The 21,794-nt window shown below is 38.7% G+C and overlaps 1 protein-coding gene across 1 annotated transcript; it reads left to right on the plus strand.

Moving 5' to 3' along the window:
- The first annotated feature begins 17,364 nt into the window (after nucleotides 1-17,364).
- LOC134672760 (ommochrome-binding protein-like) lies at nucleotides 17,365-18,250 on the plus strand. Its single transcript, XM_063530703.1, has one exon. It carries the CDS (start codon nucleotides 17,365-17,367, stop codon nucleotides 18,223-18,225), a length of 861 nt encoding a protein of 286 aa, XP_063386773.1. The 3' UTR covers nucleotides 18,226-18,250.
- Nucleotides 18,251-21,794: the final 3,544 nt, after the last annotated feature.

Below are 21,794 nucleotides of genomic sequence, written 5' to 3' on the forward strand. Positions count from 1 at the left end.
AGGTCTACCACTTCCACTTCTCCTTCATACACTCTCTTTGTCTGACTTATTTAACCTACATTATTTGATCATGTAATGATTTTTTTAGATACCTAAAGATACAGACTATAGGTATGTGGCATATTTGGATTTACTAAACAATAAATAAACGATAAACTAGATTTGATACTGATTTGAGATTACTATTTTTATATTACAAACTAGAATGTAACTCTGCTTTACAGTTCTCTTCATGCTTAACGCATTTACTGATGTCAGGGGGCGTGGCCTATAAGGAACAAACTTGTATGACGGTGAACGCACATTACATGTGCGTCGGGGGCAGTGAATGTGTTAAACCGCTGAACCGATTTAGATTTAAAAATTATAGAGATACATATAATACAATAGATAACAACACAAAACACAAATCTCTTTATTGCACACCTCAACAAAAGAAAACAATATGTAGGTACTAATTCTATGCAAACTAAGTTGGGGGAGGAATCCAGTTTCAAATAAAGTTGTATTTTTTTAAAGTTTGAATATGCTTTAATTTTGTAGGGAATCTCCGTATCTTTTCCGTACTATCATTTCAATTGCTTGCCGAATTGCAGAGCATTTTCAAAATTCTAAAATTGCCGGAAATTTCCTAAAGTTCACGAGAATTTAAAGCAAGGTCCATTAGTACGCTCCCAACGAGATATGTTCGTGGGTGAAATAGGAAGAGAATGCCGTAACATGCTCTTCATTTCCTTCATTCTGTAACCAACCAATAGATCAGACTTTGCAGTACTTCGGACATGTGGCTTTTTATGATGGTAAGCAATTACCATCGCCCATGGACACCTGCAACAAAAGATGGGTTGCAACTGTTGCCAGTACGTTGCCAGCTTTTAAGATTGGAGTATTCTTTTTTCTTGAATGTGTGAAGGACGTATCGTTGATTTTTTATGGCTATTGCCCTTAATTATATCGTCTTAAAATTCAATATAAAGAATACTACAATTTTATTTTGCATTAGTCCCCTCTTAACCTATTTGAGTCTTTTTACTATGTGTATTGTGTAGTAATGTTTTTCATGCTGGAAATTTTGAGAGCGCATAATGCATAATGCATAATATCTGCATACGCTCGGTAGCTATGTTTGTTTAATTTAACCCTTGTGCCTTGAAACCCTCGCACTGGTCAAGATTCCACTTTTCGAATCACTCGCATGGCTTGTGGTTCATTAAGCATGACTAACGCTAGCCGAGTCGTCCATGTCATTTTCTATGACGGCTGATCACGCGGTGCTTTCCATAGAAAACGAAGCGCCGGAAGCTCCGGCCCGGCCCCGGCCCGGTCTAGCGTGAGTCATCCTTTATTCGAATCTATCCCTTGCTCGGGTATCAATATTACCAAGAGAAATTAAAACATCAATTCTTGTTTCGTTATTTCGTAGCGTGTAATGAAAATGAAAACAAAACACAAGCTCGCTTTAATAAAAAAGGTGTTGATTTTCTCGACACAGAATATACAAAGCGAAAGATGTTCCTTAAGGAATACGACTACATATAATATAAACACACTTGTGGCCTGTTTGCTTGAGTGAACGCGCTGCAGTCAGTGCACTGTGCCAGATTACATTTCCGATGCAGTACTAGGGTTGTTCCATTTCGGTGGTAACTTTTTAGAATATAAATATTTTTATTCGTGAGCACAAAACCAAATATAAAATTACATAAGCAGAGAAACATAAAAAAGGAGAAAGTGCCACAAAATGGTCTCACCTCAGCATGTTGCTGGCGACTTCCAGCGCTGATCTCCCGATGAGACCAACCGGTGAAATAATCACGACAGGTAACATGAATATAACAACAAAATTAATATACTTATACATACAAAAGACAAATATATAGAAATATGACAAAACATTTTTCTTGCTGAATCTTTCGGCACTTATTTCCACTGAAAATAGGTTCATTGGTGTACAATTAGGTACAAAAGTGGGTCTTCCATAAACCTTTTGTGAGCAGACCTATCCATATTACGGTTCCTACTTATGGTCATTACAGTTTTAGCTGGTGCATGCGAACTTATTACGATGTTCATTTGGGAATGTCTTCATATCGTTCCCAGTTTTATATTTAAATTAATAATAAATCAAAACTTCTTGTATTTGTGCCAACCCTAGTACTCAGCTGTGGCGTGTGGCGCCCTGCACAAGAAATATCTGATATCGGCTTCACCTAGATATAACCCTACACACATAAGTATGCGTATTATACTTACGTAGATATCCTTGTATACGACGATCAGATTTACGTACTTATAACCTGCGAGTACCTATAAGTATTTTAGTATAAAGAATGAACGTGCGGCACACGGCAAAGTGGACACAATTTATGCTAGTCTTGCTCAGAAAAACAATAGAAAAGATCTTCTCCCCCCCCCCCTTCTAGGTAGGAAGATTAGATAGCAGTGTCTATGTCAATTCATCGGATTAAGTTACCAAGCGGATCCCAAATCCCAAGGCCTATCCAAGATGAAAATCGTTGGAAGTAATAAATAATGTATGGAAATGGTCACGTGAATTTTCGTAACATCTGCCATACCAATACATTTTTTTATTTTCTTTTGGCGTTTGTCGATGTCCAATTGTCATATTGGCTAAGCCCTCGGGCCCACCAAGTGAGCCGCGGGAAAATACTGTTTTGCTCAGTTTTAAATTTCATAAACTACTACTTAACCCAAACAAAACCCTAATAACTGTCAATAATAATAACATGTAAAATAATAAACAAAAAGTTACACTCATGGCCAAATTTAGAGGAACGCAAAATAAAAACTGATTCTGAAATTACTTTCCAGTAATTAAACCTTTTTTTGCGTTCCCCTAAATGTGTCCATGAGTATATTAAACTCACTTAGAGAACCATCCCCTTTTTCGGAACTCGACTGTAAAAGGCCACCGATGTCCGCCATTTAGAAAATGGAACAAAAGTCGCAAGAGAAACAAAAGACAGGCGTCACCGTCGAGAATTTAAAGCAGTTACGGAAAGCCGGATGTTTACCGGGTCCGGCAGCGCCGGCCTGTTAATGCTGTGTCTACATCGGCGTGGACATCAGTGAGGCACTGGTCCCACCGCGAGCTAGTAAGCTATGAGCTAGCTGTCTATGTCAATTCTTCGGATTAAGTTACCAAGCGGATCCCAAGGCCTATCCAAGATGAAAAACGGACGAAGTAATAAATAATGTATGGAAATGGTCACGTGAATTCTTCGTACGGCTATAAACACGAACAAAAGATAAGCACTCCCGTGTAAATAAAAGAGACATCGCGATATTTATAGCTCACCGCCGGGCGAGTAACTATAAATATCGCCGTGTCTCTTTTATTTACACGGGAGTGCTTATCTTTTATTCGTGTTTATAGCTGATAGCTCATAGCTTACTAGCTCGCGGTGGGAGCAGTGCCTGAGCTAAGCTTACCAACACTATGCTAAAAGCTATGTCAAGTAGTGCGCTTTATATTAATTATATTATTTACTAGCGACCCGCCCCGGCTTCGCACGGGATATCAAGTTATACACGTAAACCTTCCTCAAGAATCACATTTTGATACGAGGGTCGCACTGAAATATTCGGGAATGGGACACTTAGAAATAACATAATAGAAAGAGGCATATAATTTATAAAAATGTAACTCTTTATAAAACTTTTAAGGTATATTCCATTTGGTTGTCATTTGTATTTAAGAATTACTGGCAATTTGAAAATTGTATGTCGAACATTATTTGAATTTTTGGCCAAGTGATTTTTCGGATCATATTTTTAAACGGTTTTCAATATACCCTCAGCGAATAAATAAAAGTTACAATGGGCTTCTGTTATTTTTTTATGAACTAGAGTTCATCGTACGCTCGTTTGCAGTTAAAAATAAATATGAAAGTCACTTTCATTTTATCCCATGGGTGATCTTAAAGAAGCATGTCATTCCAAAGCGACGTCAAAAATTAAAATCGCATTTGTGCTGTTAATTAAAAAGACTGCCAAAAAAGTTGCATATCGGCAGATTTCGACATTCCTAAATATTCATATGACAACAGTAAAAAAATCTTTTATATATATATACATTTAAAAAAAACTTCAATTCCGTTGGCTACTCCACGAATTTCATACAAAACCACTAAGGCCCCAAAATCGCCATACAAAAAGGACTTTGGGATTATGAGCCGTGTGCATTACAGAATGATTACTTTCAAAAGAAAATTTATATGCGTGGTCAGTTTGAGTTTAAGTATGCATTAAAATAAAGATTGACTGTCTAGATGCGACAGATTTCTCTATTCCCGACATTTTCAGTGCAACCCTCGTATGTGAAAACCGCATATAAATCGTGTTGTCGTGAATAAATATACAAACAGACAGACGCGGCGGGGGACTTTGTTTTATAAGGTGTATTTTTCGGAACTTATATTTATTTATTCTTATCATACATTATGATTCATAAGTTTCATAACACGAGCGTTTTCTCACCTAAGTGTTAAGGCAGCTTTAGCTGGACATTACGGCCCGGTGCCCGTCACTCTGATATGAATTTCAATTCGTCAACGCGGTTGTTTTTTTTTGTTCGACGTCGTGCATGATTCATGACGTTTCAGAATTGAAATTACATCTACGTTTTTGGTAATTATTTATTGTGTTATAAGAGCGACATGGCTAAAATTGTTAAAGTAAAATATGAAAGCGATAAATGTGTATTGTTTCTCTTTTTGAGTGATGAATTTTTGATGAGCCAATGGAACAATTGTGAAAATTTCTATACATATATACAAAAACTCTAGGAAGAACTCTAAAGGGGCCCACAGATTACCAGTTCGCCGGACGATATCAGCCTGTCAGTTAAACGCAAAAGGTGACAGTTCTGAACAACTGACAGGCTGATATCTTCCGGCGAACTGGTGATCTGTGGGCCACTTAATATAATTTTGTGGAAAACTAATAAAACATTTCAAAAGATTTTCCTTTTAGTTCTTGGGAAATTTTCTAGAAATTTTATGAATCATTTTTCAAATTTTGTGGAAACTTTCCACAACTTACACATTTGTAGACGCAGGATTTTAATAATTTTGTTCTAGTGTAGATATTTTAGCACGTTTGCCGTGTAGATGCCTACATCTAATGCTGTTTCCGGTATTAATTTGTGTCCCTCTTATTCCCCGTTCCTAAAAGCCTCGTCAGTTTTTATTAGCGCCACTAATTGACAACCAAAGGGTCTAATTACGTTACGACATTACTATCTTGATTACAATTAAAGTTAGACCGAAAAAAGTCTGCAGCGATTTTGATAGCCCATGCAGTGCAAGTGTCATTTTAAACGTCAAACTTCTATGGAATTATGACGTCTAAATAACACTTAAGTGCGTGGGCTATCGAATCCGCTGCAGACTTTTTATGGTATGACTATATTACTATTGTTTGTCTAAGGACTGTCTCGTTTCAAATATAGATAGAGAGAATGATACTATCTTTGTCTTACACTAAGTACTACAGTTCGTTTTTTTAGCATTAGAAAGAACTTGCATGAAGGTAAGCGATTTTGACATTGATAAACGCTTTTTAAACATCAAAAACTATTACTTATGAAAGCAGAAGAACATTAATGATCGTATTAGATTCATAATTGTTACATATTTGCCGTAACTTATTTTTAAAACGTGTTTTTCAATTAAAAGACCCATCAAGATTGTTTACCTTATTTCTAATGCTAAAAAAAACGAAGTATACTAGCACCCAAAAGGACGAGTATAGTTTTTTGTTCTTGTTTACTGACAAATTTGGTTTGACCAACTATTATGTAGCTTTTAGCGCGTTCGCGCGAGTACGTTTAGCAGTTTTTAATAACAGATGTCGCTGTTGTTAGTAAGAAATGGCAGGTGATATTTTTCATTTGAAATCTTGCGTCTGAACTGAACTTCTTACTTTTACCTATCACTTTAAACTGTTTCACAACAGGGCTTGTAACGCCAAAGGCGCCCACAAATTACCAGTTCGCCGGACGATATCAGCCTGGCAGTTAACGCAAAAGGTGACAGTTCCGAACAACTAAAAAGGCTGATATCGTCCGGCGGACTGGTAATCTGTGGGCCCCTTTAGCGTTTAACCATATTGGAAAAGAGCTTCGTGGACCGTTTATTCTTCATCTATACTTCGTTTTTTTTAGCATTAGAAATTAGGTAAACAATCTTGATGTGTCTTTTAATTGAAAAACACATTTTAAAACTAAGTTACGGCAAATATGTAACAATTATGAATCTAATACGATCGTTTATATTCTTCTGCTTTCATAAGTAATAGTTATTGATTTTTAAAAAGCGTTTTTCAATTAAAAGACATGCCAAGATCGCTTACCTTCTTTCAAGTTCTTTCTAATGCTAAAAAAAACGAACTATAGAATCCAAAAGAAATGAACGTGTTACCCAAGGCGATTTCGATAGCAATAATCGACACATGTAAAGGCAGGGCAAGGGTAGTTAATGAATGCCCTTTCTTTCTGTTGCGCAAACGGATCGGAACGTTAGGCGAGTAGTTTAGTACGGTGTTAAGTGTCAAGTAGCGGAGTAACTTGCCGTGTTCTGTTCGTGAGGAAAAATAAGGAAAATATGTCATTGTTTCTTTTAACGAAAAGGCGGGAACAAAAACATTTATAGCATATCTTGCTAACAATACATTTTCGCCTACTTACAAATACATATATATACTATACTCGTAGTTACTACAAAGAATGTATCAAGCCGTTGAGACGGTTTACCCTTGAATTGCCGACAGACATTTCATCGAATGTTATTTCGAAGACAATGTTTCAAGTATATTCATTTCATCGACAAGTTATTGCGTCGAAGAATCGATACTAGTAAATTTAAATCGGGGACTTTTAATTGGTACTTGAGTTATTTTGTATATAGTTCATATCGTGGTATTTCTTTACGGGTTTTCTTATTTCATTTTGGATTGTATTGAATAAAATTTATTGCGCGTAAAATTATTTCAATTTGTAATATTTCGTTATCGAAACTAAACGCAATCACGTCCGTCGGCTCACTCTGCGCGATTATAGCTATGTGCTCTAATTTTGAAGATATAATTTTACAAGGCTGCCATTTTCATTTTGGGCAAATTATAAATAGGTTGGTAACAATAATTTTACTTATTATGCCGTTCATTTATGTAAAGGGTCGCAGTTCTAACCTAATCTACACCTACTTTAAAAGCCGTTCGTTTCTGTGTGGGATCGCAGTTCTAACCTCACCTAAACCTACTTTGAAAGCCGTTTGTTTCTGTGTGGGGTCACTGGGGTCGCAGTTCTAACCTAACCTAAACCTACTTTAAAAGCCGTTCGTTTCTGTGTGGAGTCGCAGTTCTAACCTAACCTAAACCTACTTTAAAAGCCGTTCGTTTCTGTGTGAGGTCGCAGTTCTAACCTAACCTAAACCCACTTTGAAAGCCGTTCGTTTATGTGTGGGGTCGCAGTTCTAACCTAACCTAACCCGACTTTGATAGCCGTTCGTTTCTGTGTGAGGTCGCAGTTCTAACCTAATCTAAACCGACTTTGATAGCCGTTCGTTTCTAAATCTAAAATTTTTACAATAGAAAAATGTGTAAATGTGTAGTACGACATATAAAAATGTATTAAAGTAATACGTCGAACAAATGAATTGCAATGTTTATTGTTTAGTAGTTGTGCCAATTAAAATAAATTGAAACGAATTAGCGATCAAGTAATATTCGTTGAATAGTATTTCTACGCAGTAAGAAAAATTGAAATAAATAGTATATGAAACAAAATAACGCCAAACAATATTACTAGTACTAACGTTTCGATGAATCGTTGTCGATGAAATAATATTCGATTAAAAGTTTGTCGGCAAAACAAGGGTACACCCCGTTGAGACCCTAGCAACAGCGACTTGTTTTTTTGAAGGATTAAGAAGAAGTTTTCCTCGTAAAACCAAATTCGTGTTCCTTATTATTTTTTTATTTTTCTAAAAAAAGAAAAAATAATGAACACGAAAACCAAATTCGTGTTCATTATTAATTGTATCTCCTTGGATATCACGGGCCTATAATCCCGGTTTTTTGATAGGCTTGCTTGGGGACACAGATCCAACACGTAGAGGCCCCTTGGAGAGCTTTTATGTCATGTAGAACGCCTGCTGGAACCCGTTCACAGGTGCAACAATAGACACCCGTGAACCGGTCTCAGCAGGCATTGGGACTATTGTAGAAAAAGAGAACAGTATACCGGTCTATGGATTGAAGTTTGGGTGGACTATGAGACTGGGCTATTGTAAAAGAGGTCCGGACACCTGCCATAACAATGTTAACACCGTCATCGAGGCAGGCGGTGACTCGCCGCTGACTAGATGGGCCCCTAGGAAACTGCCGTCGTAAAGACAACCAGGAGCAACATCGGTGTGAGCGGCTCAGGGGTGTCGAGAGGTGTGCGCCGCTTTCTACCCAGTGGCTGTTAATAGCCACTGTGCCAACTCGCGTCTTATGCATCTTTCACTTCCACCCCTGGAGCATATAGCTCTAACGACTCCTCTCTGGACGGCCAATGAAGGCAAGCCAGAGCTGAGAGTCCTGCGGGTCCCCTTGGGGTTCACTCCGACCGACGAAGACACGCCGGAGACGGAGACACTGACCGACTCTCGGGAGCACTTGGGTCCGTGGGGTCGTTACTCCCCAACAGCTCGCCACAAGCTGCCCTGCGGGCTCATTATTAATATTATTATTCACAAGGACGGGACTTAATCACGTAAAACTACAACTAAGACCAAGACCTAATGCGCCTAGTAGATGTTGTGTCAATTTTAGCCCATCTTTTCCGAGACCACGCGACAATGCCGTCCTCGAAACGTCGGAGGTAAATTGAAAACCTAATTTTACGCGATTAAGTCCCGTCATTACAATACTCTATTATTGCACACCTCACATAGTTTACAATAATGTACAGTAACATAGAGAAAACTGGATAGAAGTAACAACAGGCGGTATTATCGCTTAAGAGCGATCTTTTCCAGACAACCCAATGGGCTAAGGTCGTTGTGAATAATAATGTGCAAAAATCGTTAAAGCCAAAATGAAATTCCTGTTCGCTTAATCGCTCGCTTGAGTTTTGAAGTATACAGATAAGCAAGCAGCTTGGCTTTGTATGTCTACAATGGCTGTCCGTTCGTTGATGGACGTTTAAAAAGGTTGAACCATCGCCATTGATGGCTACGCAAATATTGCCGCAAGAAAAGGTGGAAATGCTTTGGCTATGCTTCAAGCATTGAATTTTTTTTCGCATTTTATTATTTTAACACGCGGACGCATCGCACGCAACGGACCAGTGGACGCAATTGTGTGATTTTCTATAGTAAATAAATAAATAAGTAATTTAGCCTGTATACGTCCTACTGCTGGGCACAAGCCTCCTCTCAAGCACGAGAGGGTTTAGGCTATAGTCCCCACGCTGGCCCAACGCGGGATGGGGACTTCACATACACCTTTGAAATTCTTCGCGGATGTATGCAGGTTTCCTCACGATGTTTTCCTTCACCGAAAAGCTAGTAGTAAATATCAAAATGATATTCCGTACATAAGTTCCGAAAAACTCATTGGTACGAGCCAGGATTTGAACCCACGACCTCCGAATTTCTGGATTTTAGTTTCTATATAACTAAAGAATACTAAAATCATTTGCGTCCGATTAGTGCGATGCGGCTCTGTGGACGTCTACCTTAAAGTGGTAGAAATTTTGCAGGTATCGGTGAAATATCAAAACTACTCAAAATTTTATTTTAAATGTCCCACGATTGGTGCCGTTAACAACAATTTCTACTCGGATAAAGTTACATGCAAAGGCTAGTGTAATTATAACTACAAGTTCTCCTTACAAACTGAATTATCCATGCAGCTCTCCTGTGGGACAGTAAATCTAATATGTGGCCTCGCTTCCTAATTCTCGGACCCAATTTGGTTTTCTTTTCCATTAGTTAGATTTTGGGTTCAATAAGAGCAATCCCACGCTAGCGTCTTTTGAAGGACGATTCCTAAAAAAAGTGCGATAAGGACAACAGAACTGCATGTTAGGCGAAAATCCTGCGTAAAAATCTCAGAAATCGAGGTTTCGTTCTCGACATTTTCCTCCTCCAAAACTTAACCAATTGTAACGAAATTTTGGGAACAGAAGGAGAAAGAAATTATCACCGTTTTGATTTTTGCGTTTATTGTTGCCGATTTTGTACAGTCGCCATCAGATATATCGGAGCGGCCAAGGTGCTCACAAATATCTGAGCACGCCTCTATTGTCAAAGCGTTAGAGTGCTTGTTCAGATATTGTGAACACCTTGGCCGCTCCTATATATCTGATGGCGACTGTATGTATGCTAGGCGTCTATTTACGGCGCAATAATATTGCCGTTTTAGCGCACTTTGAAGTAACCTAGTTCTTTAAACAAAAAAAAAACAAAAAAGCAAAACCTGCAGACACAGATACTGGTAATATTGGACTCATATAAAAAAAAACCGGGCAAGTGCGAGTCGGACTCGCGCACGAAGGGTTCCGTACCATAATGCAAAAAAAAACGGTCACCCATCCAAGTACTGACCACGCCCGACGTTGCTTAACTTTGGTCAAAAATCACGTTTGCTGTATGGGAGCCCCACTTTAATCTTTATTTTATTCTGTTTTTAGTATTTGTTGTTATAGCGGCAACAGAAATACATCATCTGTGAAAATTTCAACTGTCTAGCTATCACGGTTCGTGAGATACAGCCTGGTGACAGACGGACGGACGGACGGACAGCAGAGTCTTAGTACATAATAGGGTCCCGTTTTACCCTTTGGGTAAGGAACCCTAAAAATGACTCATCTAAGGCCAAAATCCAGAGAGGAAAATGTCGAGACCCTTGAGAGAGACGCGCTGATATCAAATCATTCACAATTTGCGCTAGGCTTATTAGGGTTACTTATGTTAAACAGCTCATTTGCATTTGCTAAGTGAATATCAACACTCCTTGTTCATATCCATTGACATATGTGCCGTCTCTGTATTTGTGGCTTAAATTAACCTTGTCAAATTAGCAACTGGATAATCATGTCTGTCATTAAAGGCTAATTTATGTAGACGGTGCGAGAACTCGCATGCGATTATAATTTCATTGCGGTATTTTAAAATAAAAATAAAAAAATCATATATTATCAGGTAACTAAGGCCCATAGATACATACCTTACAAACTAACATACATGCAATAGTAAAAAACTTACAAGCTAAAAATAATTTGTGCGACACGGCGGTTTTCAGTTGTGTCGCATGTTCCGGCGTAGGATTCGGCAGATTCCTACGGAACCGCCGAAACACCACACCTTTCGGCCAGCAGTCCGCACTCTCTATGGTATTTGATCGGTTAGCTGAATCAGATGTATCCTGAGTAGTCCGCAATGTTACTCAAATCGCATGCGAATTCACGCGTCATGCGGCAGCTGCATTACTGTTCATTTTACTATGAAAATTGACAATGACAGCGACGCGTTCAGTACTGGTAGTGCAGCCGCGGTTAGAAATGGAATGTTATCATAAATGAGCCTTAAAATTATGCCATGAATATGATCGTTATTATGATTGAATATGATTAGTTACCGCGCGTCTTGCGAATATGAACGAACGAGTGCGAAATGCACGCGCGAATAATAACAAAATGTATCATTTCATCGGTGATTCAAACTTACACTGACATCAGAATGACATCTAAATAATGTCATTCAGTTATCGTGCATTAAGCTCGGACTTGTCGGTACCGCGAGCGAGACGCGATAACTAAATTAAATCATTCAGATATCATTCTAATATCGGCCGAAAGCCTCAAAAGCCACAAATATCCCAAAGATGCCTTTTTTGTGTCAGGAACTCTTTATTACCATGTGTCGAGGCGAGCATATTTTTTTTATCCCATTTGTAACAAAATGTAGCATATCATTTTGTTTGTGTGTGAACTTAGCATAGCATTTTGTAAAATTCCATAGTATTGGTTTTCACGGTAAAAATGCCAGAACTATTGCTAAAAAGTATCAGGAACTCTAGAACTACGGTGCATGCTAATAGAACTCCAATAAAAACATGATCTGCTAGACTTTGATATGCCAACTTCACTGACATATGTCACACTAGGTAGTAGCTACATATTTGCGGCGTTTGAAGTGGAAACCTTGGGGCCGTGGGGACCTAGCGCGCGTCGCCTCTATGAGGAGCTGTCAAAGCGCCTCATAGTCTATGAGCGCCAGCCCTCTGGTCACCGGAGGCCTCTATGAGTCATAGAGGCCTCCGGTGACCAGAGGGCTGGCCAATATTTTGCCCAAAGGATCAGCATTGAAATCCAGCGGGGCAATGCGGCCAGCCTTCTGGGCACACTACCTACGGACTACGATTTAGGGCAATTTTTTATTTATTAAGTTCTAGTGTTTTAAAAATGTTATTGAAGAAAATATTAAATCCTACTTCAATATTTTCTAATGTCAGTTCGAATTGGCCTGTATTAATATCCCTTACCATTACATTAAACAGTACGCACCAGGGATGTTGCGGATGCAGATTATTTGACATCCGCGGATGCGGATGCAGATGCGGATATTTAAAGCCTCACATCCGCGGATGCGAATGCGGATGTGGATGTCAAGATTTGGTACTTAAAAAACGTAAAATGTTATATTTTAAGCATTTTTTATTTAAAAAAAAAAACGAAACGGTTAGTATTTGAGCAAGAATATAGGTGCGTTTTATTTAATAAAGAGTAACTTGGCCGACTTTTCGGGATCTAGACAATTTCATTTATGTAATGACGAAATTACCTAGAACTTACGCCGCCGGCGCCGCCGCTAATACGTGCCTGTTAACCGACTTGGTCGACATCCGCATCATGCGGATGCTCCGCATCGATTTTATGCGGATGCGGATGCAGATGCGGATGTTCCGCGGATGCGGATGCGAATATTCGGAACATCCCTAATAGTACGCACATGCATCATTAGGCACGTAATTACATAAACAGTGTGTGTTTGCTTTCACTTAGCATGAGCAAATAAGCTTCATGCCTGATCTACAATAGCCTGGAGCTTGTAGATTATCGCATTAAAAGTCTGCAACGATTTTGATAGCGTACGCAGTACAAGTGTTATTTATACATCATAATGGGGTTGGCCGGTCGAAGTATTTAGCAGAGGGCGCAATCATAGCTTGCCCTGTCAATCCCTAGAATTGTGTCAAATTTATGTTTTTTTAATGCCCTGGAATCCCTGGATGCCAGCCCTTTAATTCAAATCTCATAGAAAAAGGGGCAAGCTATGAAGGCGCCATCTATGCAAACCATTGACAGTTGCCAACCCCATTTCATAGAAGTTTGAGGCTTAAAGTAACACTTGCCCTGCGTATGCTATCACAATCGTTACAGGCTTGTCATCCCATATATTTGTGTTCAGGACATTATACAGAATGCATTAATACCATATTCACCCATACCATACCATATCTGAGAGGACATGACCTCTAATACGAACATATAATGAAAGTACGGCCTAAAGTTCGGCCGGGGTAATATAAGACGAATATAGCGCGAACTTCTCCATTAAAATCAACAGGGGGAATGTGAAAAACTCAAGTTACATCCACTTGTTGATTCGACTTTCAGAAAATTCGAGCGGGAATGAGAACAAATGGACTCATTTTCTACTAAAATGTTTGTGCTCTTTTTATTTGTACAAAGTTGACGATGTCGTTTTAGTCGATTTTATCGTCGTCAATCATGTGCATTAAAAACATATTAGAATCATGTATTCAAAATAATCAGAGCAGTATTCAGATATTAAATATGTTGCTTTTAGGGTTACGTACCTCAAAGGGAAAATATGGAACCCTTATAGGATCACTTGTGCGTCAAAAAATAATTAGATAGGTAAATGATTTTTTACTAACTATAACTACATCGTACATGTTTATCGTGTTATATATTATATATCTTATTAAGAGCATCTCAAATATATTATTTCATAATTTTATGATAACTAGCGTAGAAGCTATACTTGGTCAAGCAAATCTTATCAGTAGAAAAAGGCAGCAAATTTAAAACATGTAGGCGCGAAGTATCTTCCCATAGAAAATTTGAATTTCACGAATTATTCTACTGACAAGATTTGGTTGACCAAGTACCTATATATAAATAAACGGGCAAAAAATTACCTTTGCCCTTTTTTATCTCCGAAACTACTGGGCGTTAAATTTTGAAAAAACAAAACACCTAAAATAGTTCTCAAAAACTATAGATTACTGGAAACCCTATAAGAAGACTGCAGTCAAGCGTTAAAGTGACATGCCATTTCCAACTGCAGCTGCAATACTGTTCATTTTATTATGGAAACGCGTCGCTGTCATTGTCAATTTCCATAGTAAAATGAACAGTATTGCAGCTGCAGTTGGAAATGGAATGTCACTCTTAGTCGAACTTAATGCTGGCTGTACACATTCGTCGAGACAGAGACTTTGTCACTCTTCTTTGTCTCGTCTCGCCGTTCTCCGATTGGATCAGGGCTACCGCGAAAATTCGAAGTTCGCAAATTGCGGGCATCTTTCTCTGTCACTCTAATTACGCCTTCATTGGAGTAAAAGAGAAAGATCCCCGCAAATTGCGAATTTCGATTTTCGCGGTAGCCCCTCAAAGCGATGCCGTGCCGAGACTGGCGAGAGGCTCTCTACGAGTGTGTACAACCGGCATAAGAATAAATTGTGAGTTGGCTGTAGCAGGTCCACGGTCGCAATTATCACAAATCAGAATAGGCCACTAGAAGGAATCCAAAGCGAAATCACTAATATAACTTAAGCTCGTAAGTTAATTTATCTTCGGGGAGACTCCGAGACCGGATTCTGACCAATTAGTGATTAAAACAATTAGTCCAACTAATTGTTACAAAGCGATAAAATTAGTTGGACTCCAATTTGTTGTTAATAACGGTCTTGGGTTCGATTCTCTGTGAAAATACGAGACTATGTTTCTTATATTTAATTACACAAACGGGTCTACCGCGATATAATTTCATTGTTTTTCATTGTTGTTGTTTTCATTGTTTTAGTGGTGTTTTATTAATATCTCCGTTGACATTTGTTGGGACGTCAGTCTTTCCGTGACCACAGCTGGTGCAACTCAGCTGAAACGTCGGAATTAAAGGTAAAAACAATGAAATTATATCGCGGTAGACCCGTTTGTGTAATTAAATATGTGTACAAAACGCGAAAGTTTAAAGTGTTATACTATGTTTCTTTCTGTATCTTTATTTATTTAAATAAAAGTAAACAAACAAAAACCGCCTGAATCTGTCACTGAACGACTGGGCCCTATTTCACCAACGTGACAAATGTCGCATTTGTCGACATCACTGGTACTGACGTCACAGGCCTCCATAGGCTACGGTAACCGCTTACCATTAGACGGGCGGTGTGGTTGTTTGCCACCAACATGTTAATTAAAAAAAAAACTCCACTATATCGCCAGTAAATAAGTATTTATTTTGCGAAGCTAATGACAATTGTTACAAGAAATACGACAATTGTCACGAAATTCCGACACAAAACTCATTTGCTGTCAAGAATTACCGAAAGTTCTTTGAAATCTTGTGACAATTGTCATCATTATCATCATAAACATCACAAGAGAAATACCTGTTTTTTGCCGATATAATAAAGTTTTTTTAAATAATACAATGATGGTGACAAACAGGAATACGGCTCGCCCGTTGGTAAGCGATAACCGTAGCTCATGGATGCCTGTAACGTCAACAACAATGAGACTTGTCGGATTGTCGCACCTGTCACGTTGGTGAAATAGGGGCCTGACTTTAACCTACATTATTTGACCGTGTAATGTTTTCATCTACCCTCAACTGGCTTAAGGAGCCATTTGAGGTAGATTGTGTTTACTTTTATTTAAATACCTAAAGATACAGATATAGGTATATAGGTCGATACTCAACTCCCCCATCCGTTTTTAGGGTTCCGTGGCCAAATGGCAAAAAACGGAACCCTTATAGATTCGTCATGTCTGTCCGTCTGTCTGTCCGTCTGTCTGTCCATGTATGTCACAGCCACTTTTTTCCGAAACTATAAGAACTATACTCTTGAAACTTGGTAAGTAGATGTATTCTGTGAACCGCATTAAGATTTTCACACAAAAATAAAAAAAAACACTACATTTTTGGGATTCCCCATACTTAGAACTGAAACTCAAAAAAATTTTTTTCATCATAACCATACGTGATAGGTGTTCAAAAATGATATTGAAGTTTCTAATATCATTTTTTTCTAAACTGAATAGTTTGCGCGAGAGACACTTCCAAAGTGGTACAAATACAAATAATTTATTTATAACACCAAGTGACAGGTCAGGCTTAGGTCTAGGAAATACATTTGGTATTTTTATAACTTATGAATCATAATACATTTAAGTTGTGTTAATGTCATCACAATTTATGTGTGTAAAATGTGTGTCCACCCCTGTAACTTCTAAAATAAGAAAATGATAAATAAAAAAAAAACATATGATGTACATTACCATGCAAACTTCCACCGAAAATTGGTTTGAACGAGATCTGGTAAGTAGTTTTTTTTAATACGTCATAAATCGTAAACCGCAATTTTGGCCGCTTTTTTATATTCTTTTCTATTAACGAATAGGTAGGTATACCTACTTACTTAGTATCAAATGGCGAACGACTAAGTAGCAAACGGGTTTTTTTTAGGTTATAATTCATTAAGAACAATTGTTACTCAACAATGAAGATATTATTATACCAACTTATTGTCTCATTTGTTGGTTTATAAACACACATTGTTAGTTGGGATGTTTTGAGATATCACGACAACCTTTAACGAGGTATCGAAAATAATTGGATTCATTTGCCACTTGCTCACTGGATTAATCGGACAAGAATAGTGCCTTACTATATCAGTGAATACTGTAATGAAAAACACGAAAGAACGCATAATGAAGAGGTGCAACTAAAAATAACAGACATAAAGAGAAGACTAGATACAATATGTTGCAGGTAAAAAAATAACTGCATGGAGCTGGCGTAATGAAATTATAACCAAACGTTCTCGTTGCTGAAACCTTTATTTATTACTAGCGACTCGTCCCGGCTTCGCAGGGTTAATAAATTATACATCTAAACCTTCCTCAAAAATCACTCTACTGATCGGTGAAAACCGCATGAAAATCCGTTTAGAAGTTTTTGAGTTTATCGCGAACATACCAACACACAAAAAGACAGACGCGGCGGGGGACTTTGTTTTATAAGGAAGTGATTCAGGAAAATGAGGTTCGAGCTATATTTACAAATACTTTTAATATTCCAAGTAACCGTCGCACGAGAACAAGACAAATGCAGCATCGTATACGATGACAGCAAAAATTGCTTATTCAAGGAGTTACTAATGATGATCGATCATAGTGCCAACCAGTTAGCGGTGGATAAAAAGAAAAATGCCCTGTACTTCAGCCTTGATAGCGGCCGCGGGAAATTCAGCCCTGCGGTCCTTGACATAGATACTAAAAGGCTTACATTACTTGAAGGCGTAAAAGACGCCCTTGCTGTGGCAGTTGACGACGAAACAGGTGACGTCTACTTTGGAGGAAGCAAAGGAATTTACAAGTTCACGGGGATAGACAAGAAAGTGCAAAGACTGCATTTGAACCAAATTGTTCGGTGGTTAATTTTAAGAGGTTACATCTATTACATCCAACTAACAGACTCTAGAGCGTACGTCTACAAATTGTTCAACATCAAACGCTTTCGTCAACTCCAAAACGTCACTATGAATCAGTTCGTTTTTGATGCGGAGCGAAATGTCTTTTTCATCAATGGGACGGGACTTTACAGAGTTTCTAGATTCCATGACACAGTTAGACTGGTGAAAAAATCTCCACATTTCTTCGGGATGACCACAAATAATGACGGGCAAGTATTTGTAAGTACTGATGCTAGTATTTACTATATTAAAGGTGGTCTAAGGTTGGTTAAGTATGCTGATATATCAGGTGTTGTGGCGATGACGTTTGATAGATACAACAACATGATTTATTCGGACTCTCGACAGTTGGTTCGGCTTTTACCAATGTCTAATAAGAATGGTGTGAAAACTTCAAATGTTAATAATATTCTTCTGGTGAAGTAGAGTGACTAGATTTTAAGAATGTGTTCAATTGTCAATTAAGTTCCTACCTAATGACTAAAGTATGTACTATTCTTGCCGCATGGGCCTTTATTAGATTTAGTTTTAATTTAGTGTAGTTTTATTTTTAGTTGTGTTTGCTCAGAGCATAAAAAGGTCAACCACGGCGTTGCATGAACAAGAGATTTCCTTTGGCAGGATTGGTCCTTAGGACCCAGGGATGGATTCAAGAAGTGGAGCCACCGAGATTTTTGATGTAAATTTTTAGGGGGGGCCTCGTAACTTGATCTTGATATCTGCCAAAGGAAATCTCTTGTTCATGCAACGCCGTATGTTAGCTCCAGCACCATCCGCTATTTTGATTAGTTTGTATTTAGATTAATTGTAATTTGAAATTGTTTTAATTTATTGTTTTTGTAAAATTGTAGCTGTTTTTTTCCAATATAATTAGTATGACATAAGTGCATATGGGTCAATGAATTAAAATATAATGTTTTAGTTAATAATAAACGCTTTCATTATACTTACCTTTAATTTCATAAATAAGTTCTCGGGTTTGTGAGTTTCTCCTATTGGCCCCATAGCACAGAATAAATAATAGTACTAGGTACAGAAGACTCACTCTCTAACAAAACGCGTCTGTCACGATCAGCACAGATATGGCCGCTAGGTGGCGACAGTGCCACGCGCGGCTTATGGCAAACCCCAAAATTGGGGTCGAACGGATGTACTTTTAGCTACCTGTGGCAAAGCGACGAAATCGCGAAGTGAGCCACGCCACGCCTGCCCATAGGTACATTCCACGACTCTTCTCTTTCCGCGCAGACTAGAATGGTTCCGCATAATGAAAATTGGCATTTCTATTTAAAGTACCAAACATTTTTGTGTTAGAATCGGAAATTTTTATATTACTTCCTCTCAGTAACACGAGCTTTTTCCATTTTTACTGAGAAAAAAAGTGTCCCGTACGGTTTTCAATACAACCTTCTATGATGATGAAATTTTGGTTTTGGTGACTTTTTTCTCGTATTAAGATCGAAAGAGCTCGTGTATCTGAGTGGAAATAATATAATAATTCCAAAATCTAAAATGCAAGTTGAGGGTATAACCACAGAATAAATAATAGTACTACGAGTACTGTACAGAAAGGAAACTTCCTACAAAACCGAAGTTTGACAGCGGTTCAGGGTCGAATCATGCTGTTCCTTTCTAATATATGGCACTATCCCTTTAGGCTATTTAGGGTTGTCAAAATTCAAGTCATTATCTTATCTGTGGTCGTGCACGCAAAGGGACGTCAAGTTGTGTCAACCCTAATAATTGCTCGGGGCAATGCTGAGCCGAGCGGAGCCGAGTTTGGCCGAAGTCAGGAGTTTCGCACCCCTGGTACAACTTTAAATAGAAATCTCCAGATGGCAGCACGCCGGCACTGCACAGGACAATAAGCGGAATTTCCAATAAGATAGTCCGAGACGCTAAATGAAATCTGCAGTATATTACGTTCGCCTAACGAGCGATAGCAAATTGAACGATCGCAATAAAAACATACACTTATTACCACTATTTACTAAAACGGGATTTAAGGCCCTGCATCGAAAAATACGAGTAATAGGATTTTTGAAAACAAACAAATATGCTTTTGGGGTAAGTATAATGTTATTAATTTTATATTAAGTATATGAGAGTTTTTCGGAACTTATTGTACGAAATATCATTTGATATTTACCAGTCGCTTTTCGGTGAAGGAAAATATCGTGAGGAAACCTGCATACATCTGCGAAGAAATTCAAAGGTGTATGTGAAGTCCCCAATCCGCATTGGGCTAGCGTGGGGACTATAGCCCAAGCCCTCTCGCGCTCGAGAGGAGGCCTGTGCCCAGCAGTGGGACGTGTATAGGCTGAGATGATGATGATGATGATATGAGAGTTCTCACAAGCCGAAACACGAATGCTTAAAAATTTTTCGATAAAAAAAAATCGTCAATCCGCTGGAGGCCTACTGAGAATATTGTGTGCGGGAAAAAAAAGTGTAAGTCACAGAGAGAGGAAGATTCAAAATTGGTCTAACATCCAAGTCATGGCCTCTAGAGTACTCTAGACGATCATTTAAGCCTGATTCTGTTAAATCATAATTAAGTATAGTATGTACCTATGTATAATTGTTAGTAAAATTATAAAAACACCAAAAATTTTATGAGTAACAGATTTTATCTGCACTAGCGTGTGCAGAGGGCCTACCGTGAACCACGTTCGACGTGTTGCCTCTCTGTTGCACTTGTAAATGCGTACGTAAGTGTGACAGGAAGGCAACACGTCGAACGTGTTACGCGGTAGGCCCTCAGGGTAGAGGAAGACGAGTTGGGTAGCGTTGCACGGCACGTCATTGGTGCGACCATGCCATGCTTTTGATGCTTTGCTTGCACAAACAGTTCTAGTTTCTCAAGTCGCCGCTGGCGCTAGTAGCTGCACAAGCGTTGACGCATGGTATGGTCGCGTTCATAATTTGACCTTTACTGTAAATTTTTGTCTATGTTTATGTTCTTCTTATTTTGTTTTCTTCATTATTCTTCTTGTATATATTGTTCTTTTTTTTGTGTATTCTCTGTTATTGTCTTACTTATTCCTTTTGTGTATCTTTGCAATGTTTTAATATGTATCTTTATTTGTGTTATCTGTCGTGGCATCACCGAATGGGCCCTACGGGAGACCAAAGGGCCTACCGCGAACCACGTTCGACGTGTTGCCTCTCTGTCGCACTTGTAAATTCGTACTAATGTGTGACAGGGAGGCAACACGTCGAACGTGGTTCGCGGTAGGCCCTCAGCGCTGGCTTTAGGCCCCCCCCCACATCTGGCGTCTTTCGAGCGTCGGCGTCTGTCGGCGTCGGTCCAGCGCTATGGAAAATGACGTCGCTGCGCAGTTGCGTCGACGCTGCGTCAACGTTGCGTCGACGTGGGCCATAGAATCGAAGACGCCGACGCTCGAAAGACGCCAGATGTGGGGGGGGCCCTTATAGCTAGCATTATGCTGAGTTGGGTCCATTTCGTGATGCACACTTATTGATGTCTTATTTCCTTGCTGTTGTTGTCTGTACATGTTAGTACATGTTTCGTGAACGTCACGAATAAATATCTTTTATCTTATCTTATCATTGAAACCGAAGAAACGTTGAATGGATTTTGAATCCTTGCCGTGTCCCAAGCCAACAGGAGTGGTAATTTCTCCATACAAACGTACTCGACTGTTTCCTCCGTGGGTTTTGATGCTAGAGCAATGATTTTTTCAACACAGATTAATATTGTCAATATCTGTGTCGGACCGTTTTGCTTTTTTTGATATTTTTGCGCTAGAACCCTTCAAAAATGGCCAATTTGGCCTAATTGACTATGCCGCAATGAAAGGCGTAGTATTCAAAACTGATATCAAGTAGCCAAAAAAGCAAAACGGTCCGACACAGATAATTTCATAATCAATTAGATTTCCAAGTTTGGTTAGGATTGGTTAAGTTTTGGAGGAGGAAACAGTCTAGTACAAAACCTGGATTTTTGAGATTTTTACGCGGCATTTTTCGCC

The sequence above is a fragment of the Cydia fagiglandana genome, chromosome 17 (assembly GCF_963556715.1).
Source record: "Cydia fagiglandana chromosome 17, ilCydFagi1.1, whole genome shotgun sequence".
Taxonomy (NCBI): domain Eukaryota; kingdom Metazoa; phylum Arthropoda; class Insecta; order Lepidoptera; family Tortricidae; genus Cydia; species Cydia fagiglandana.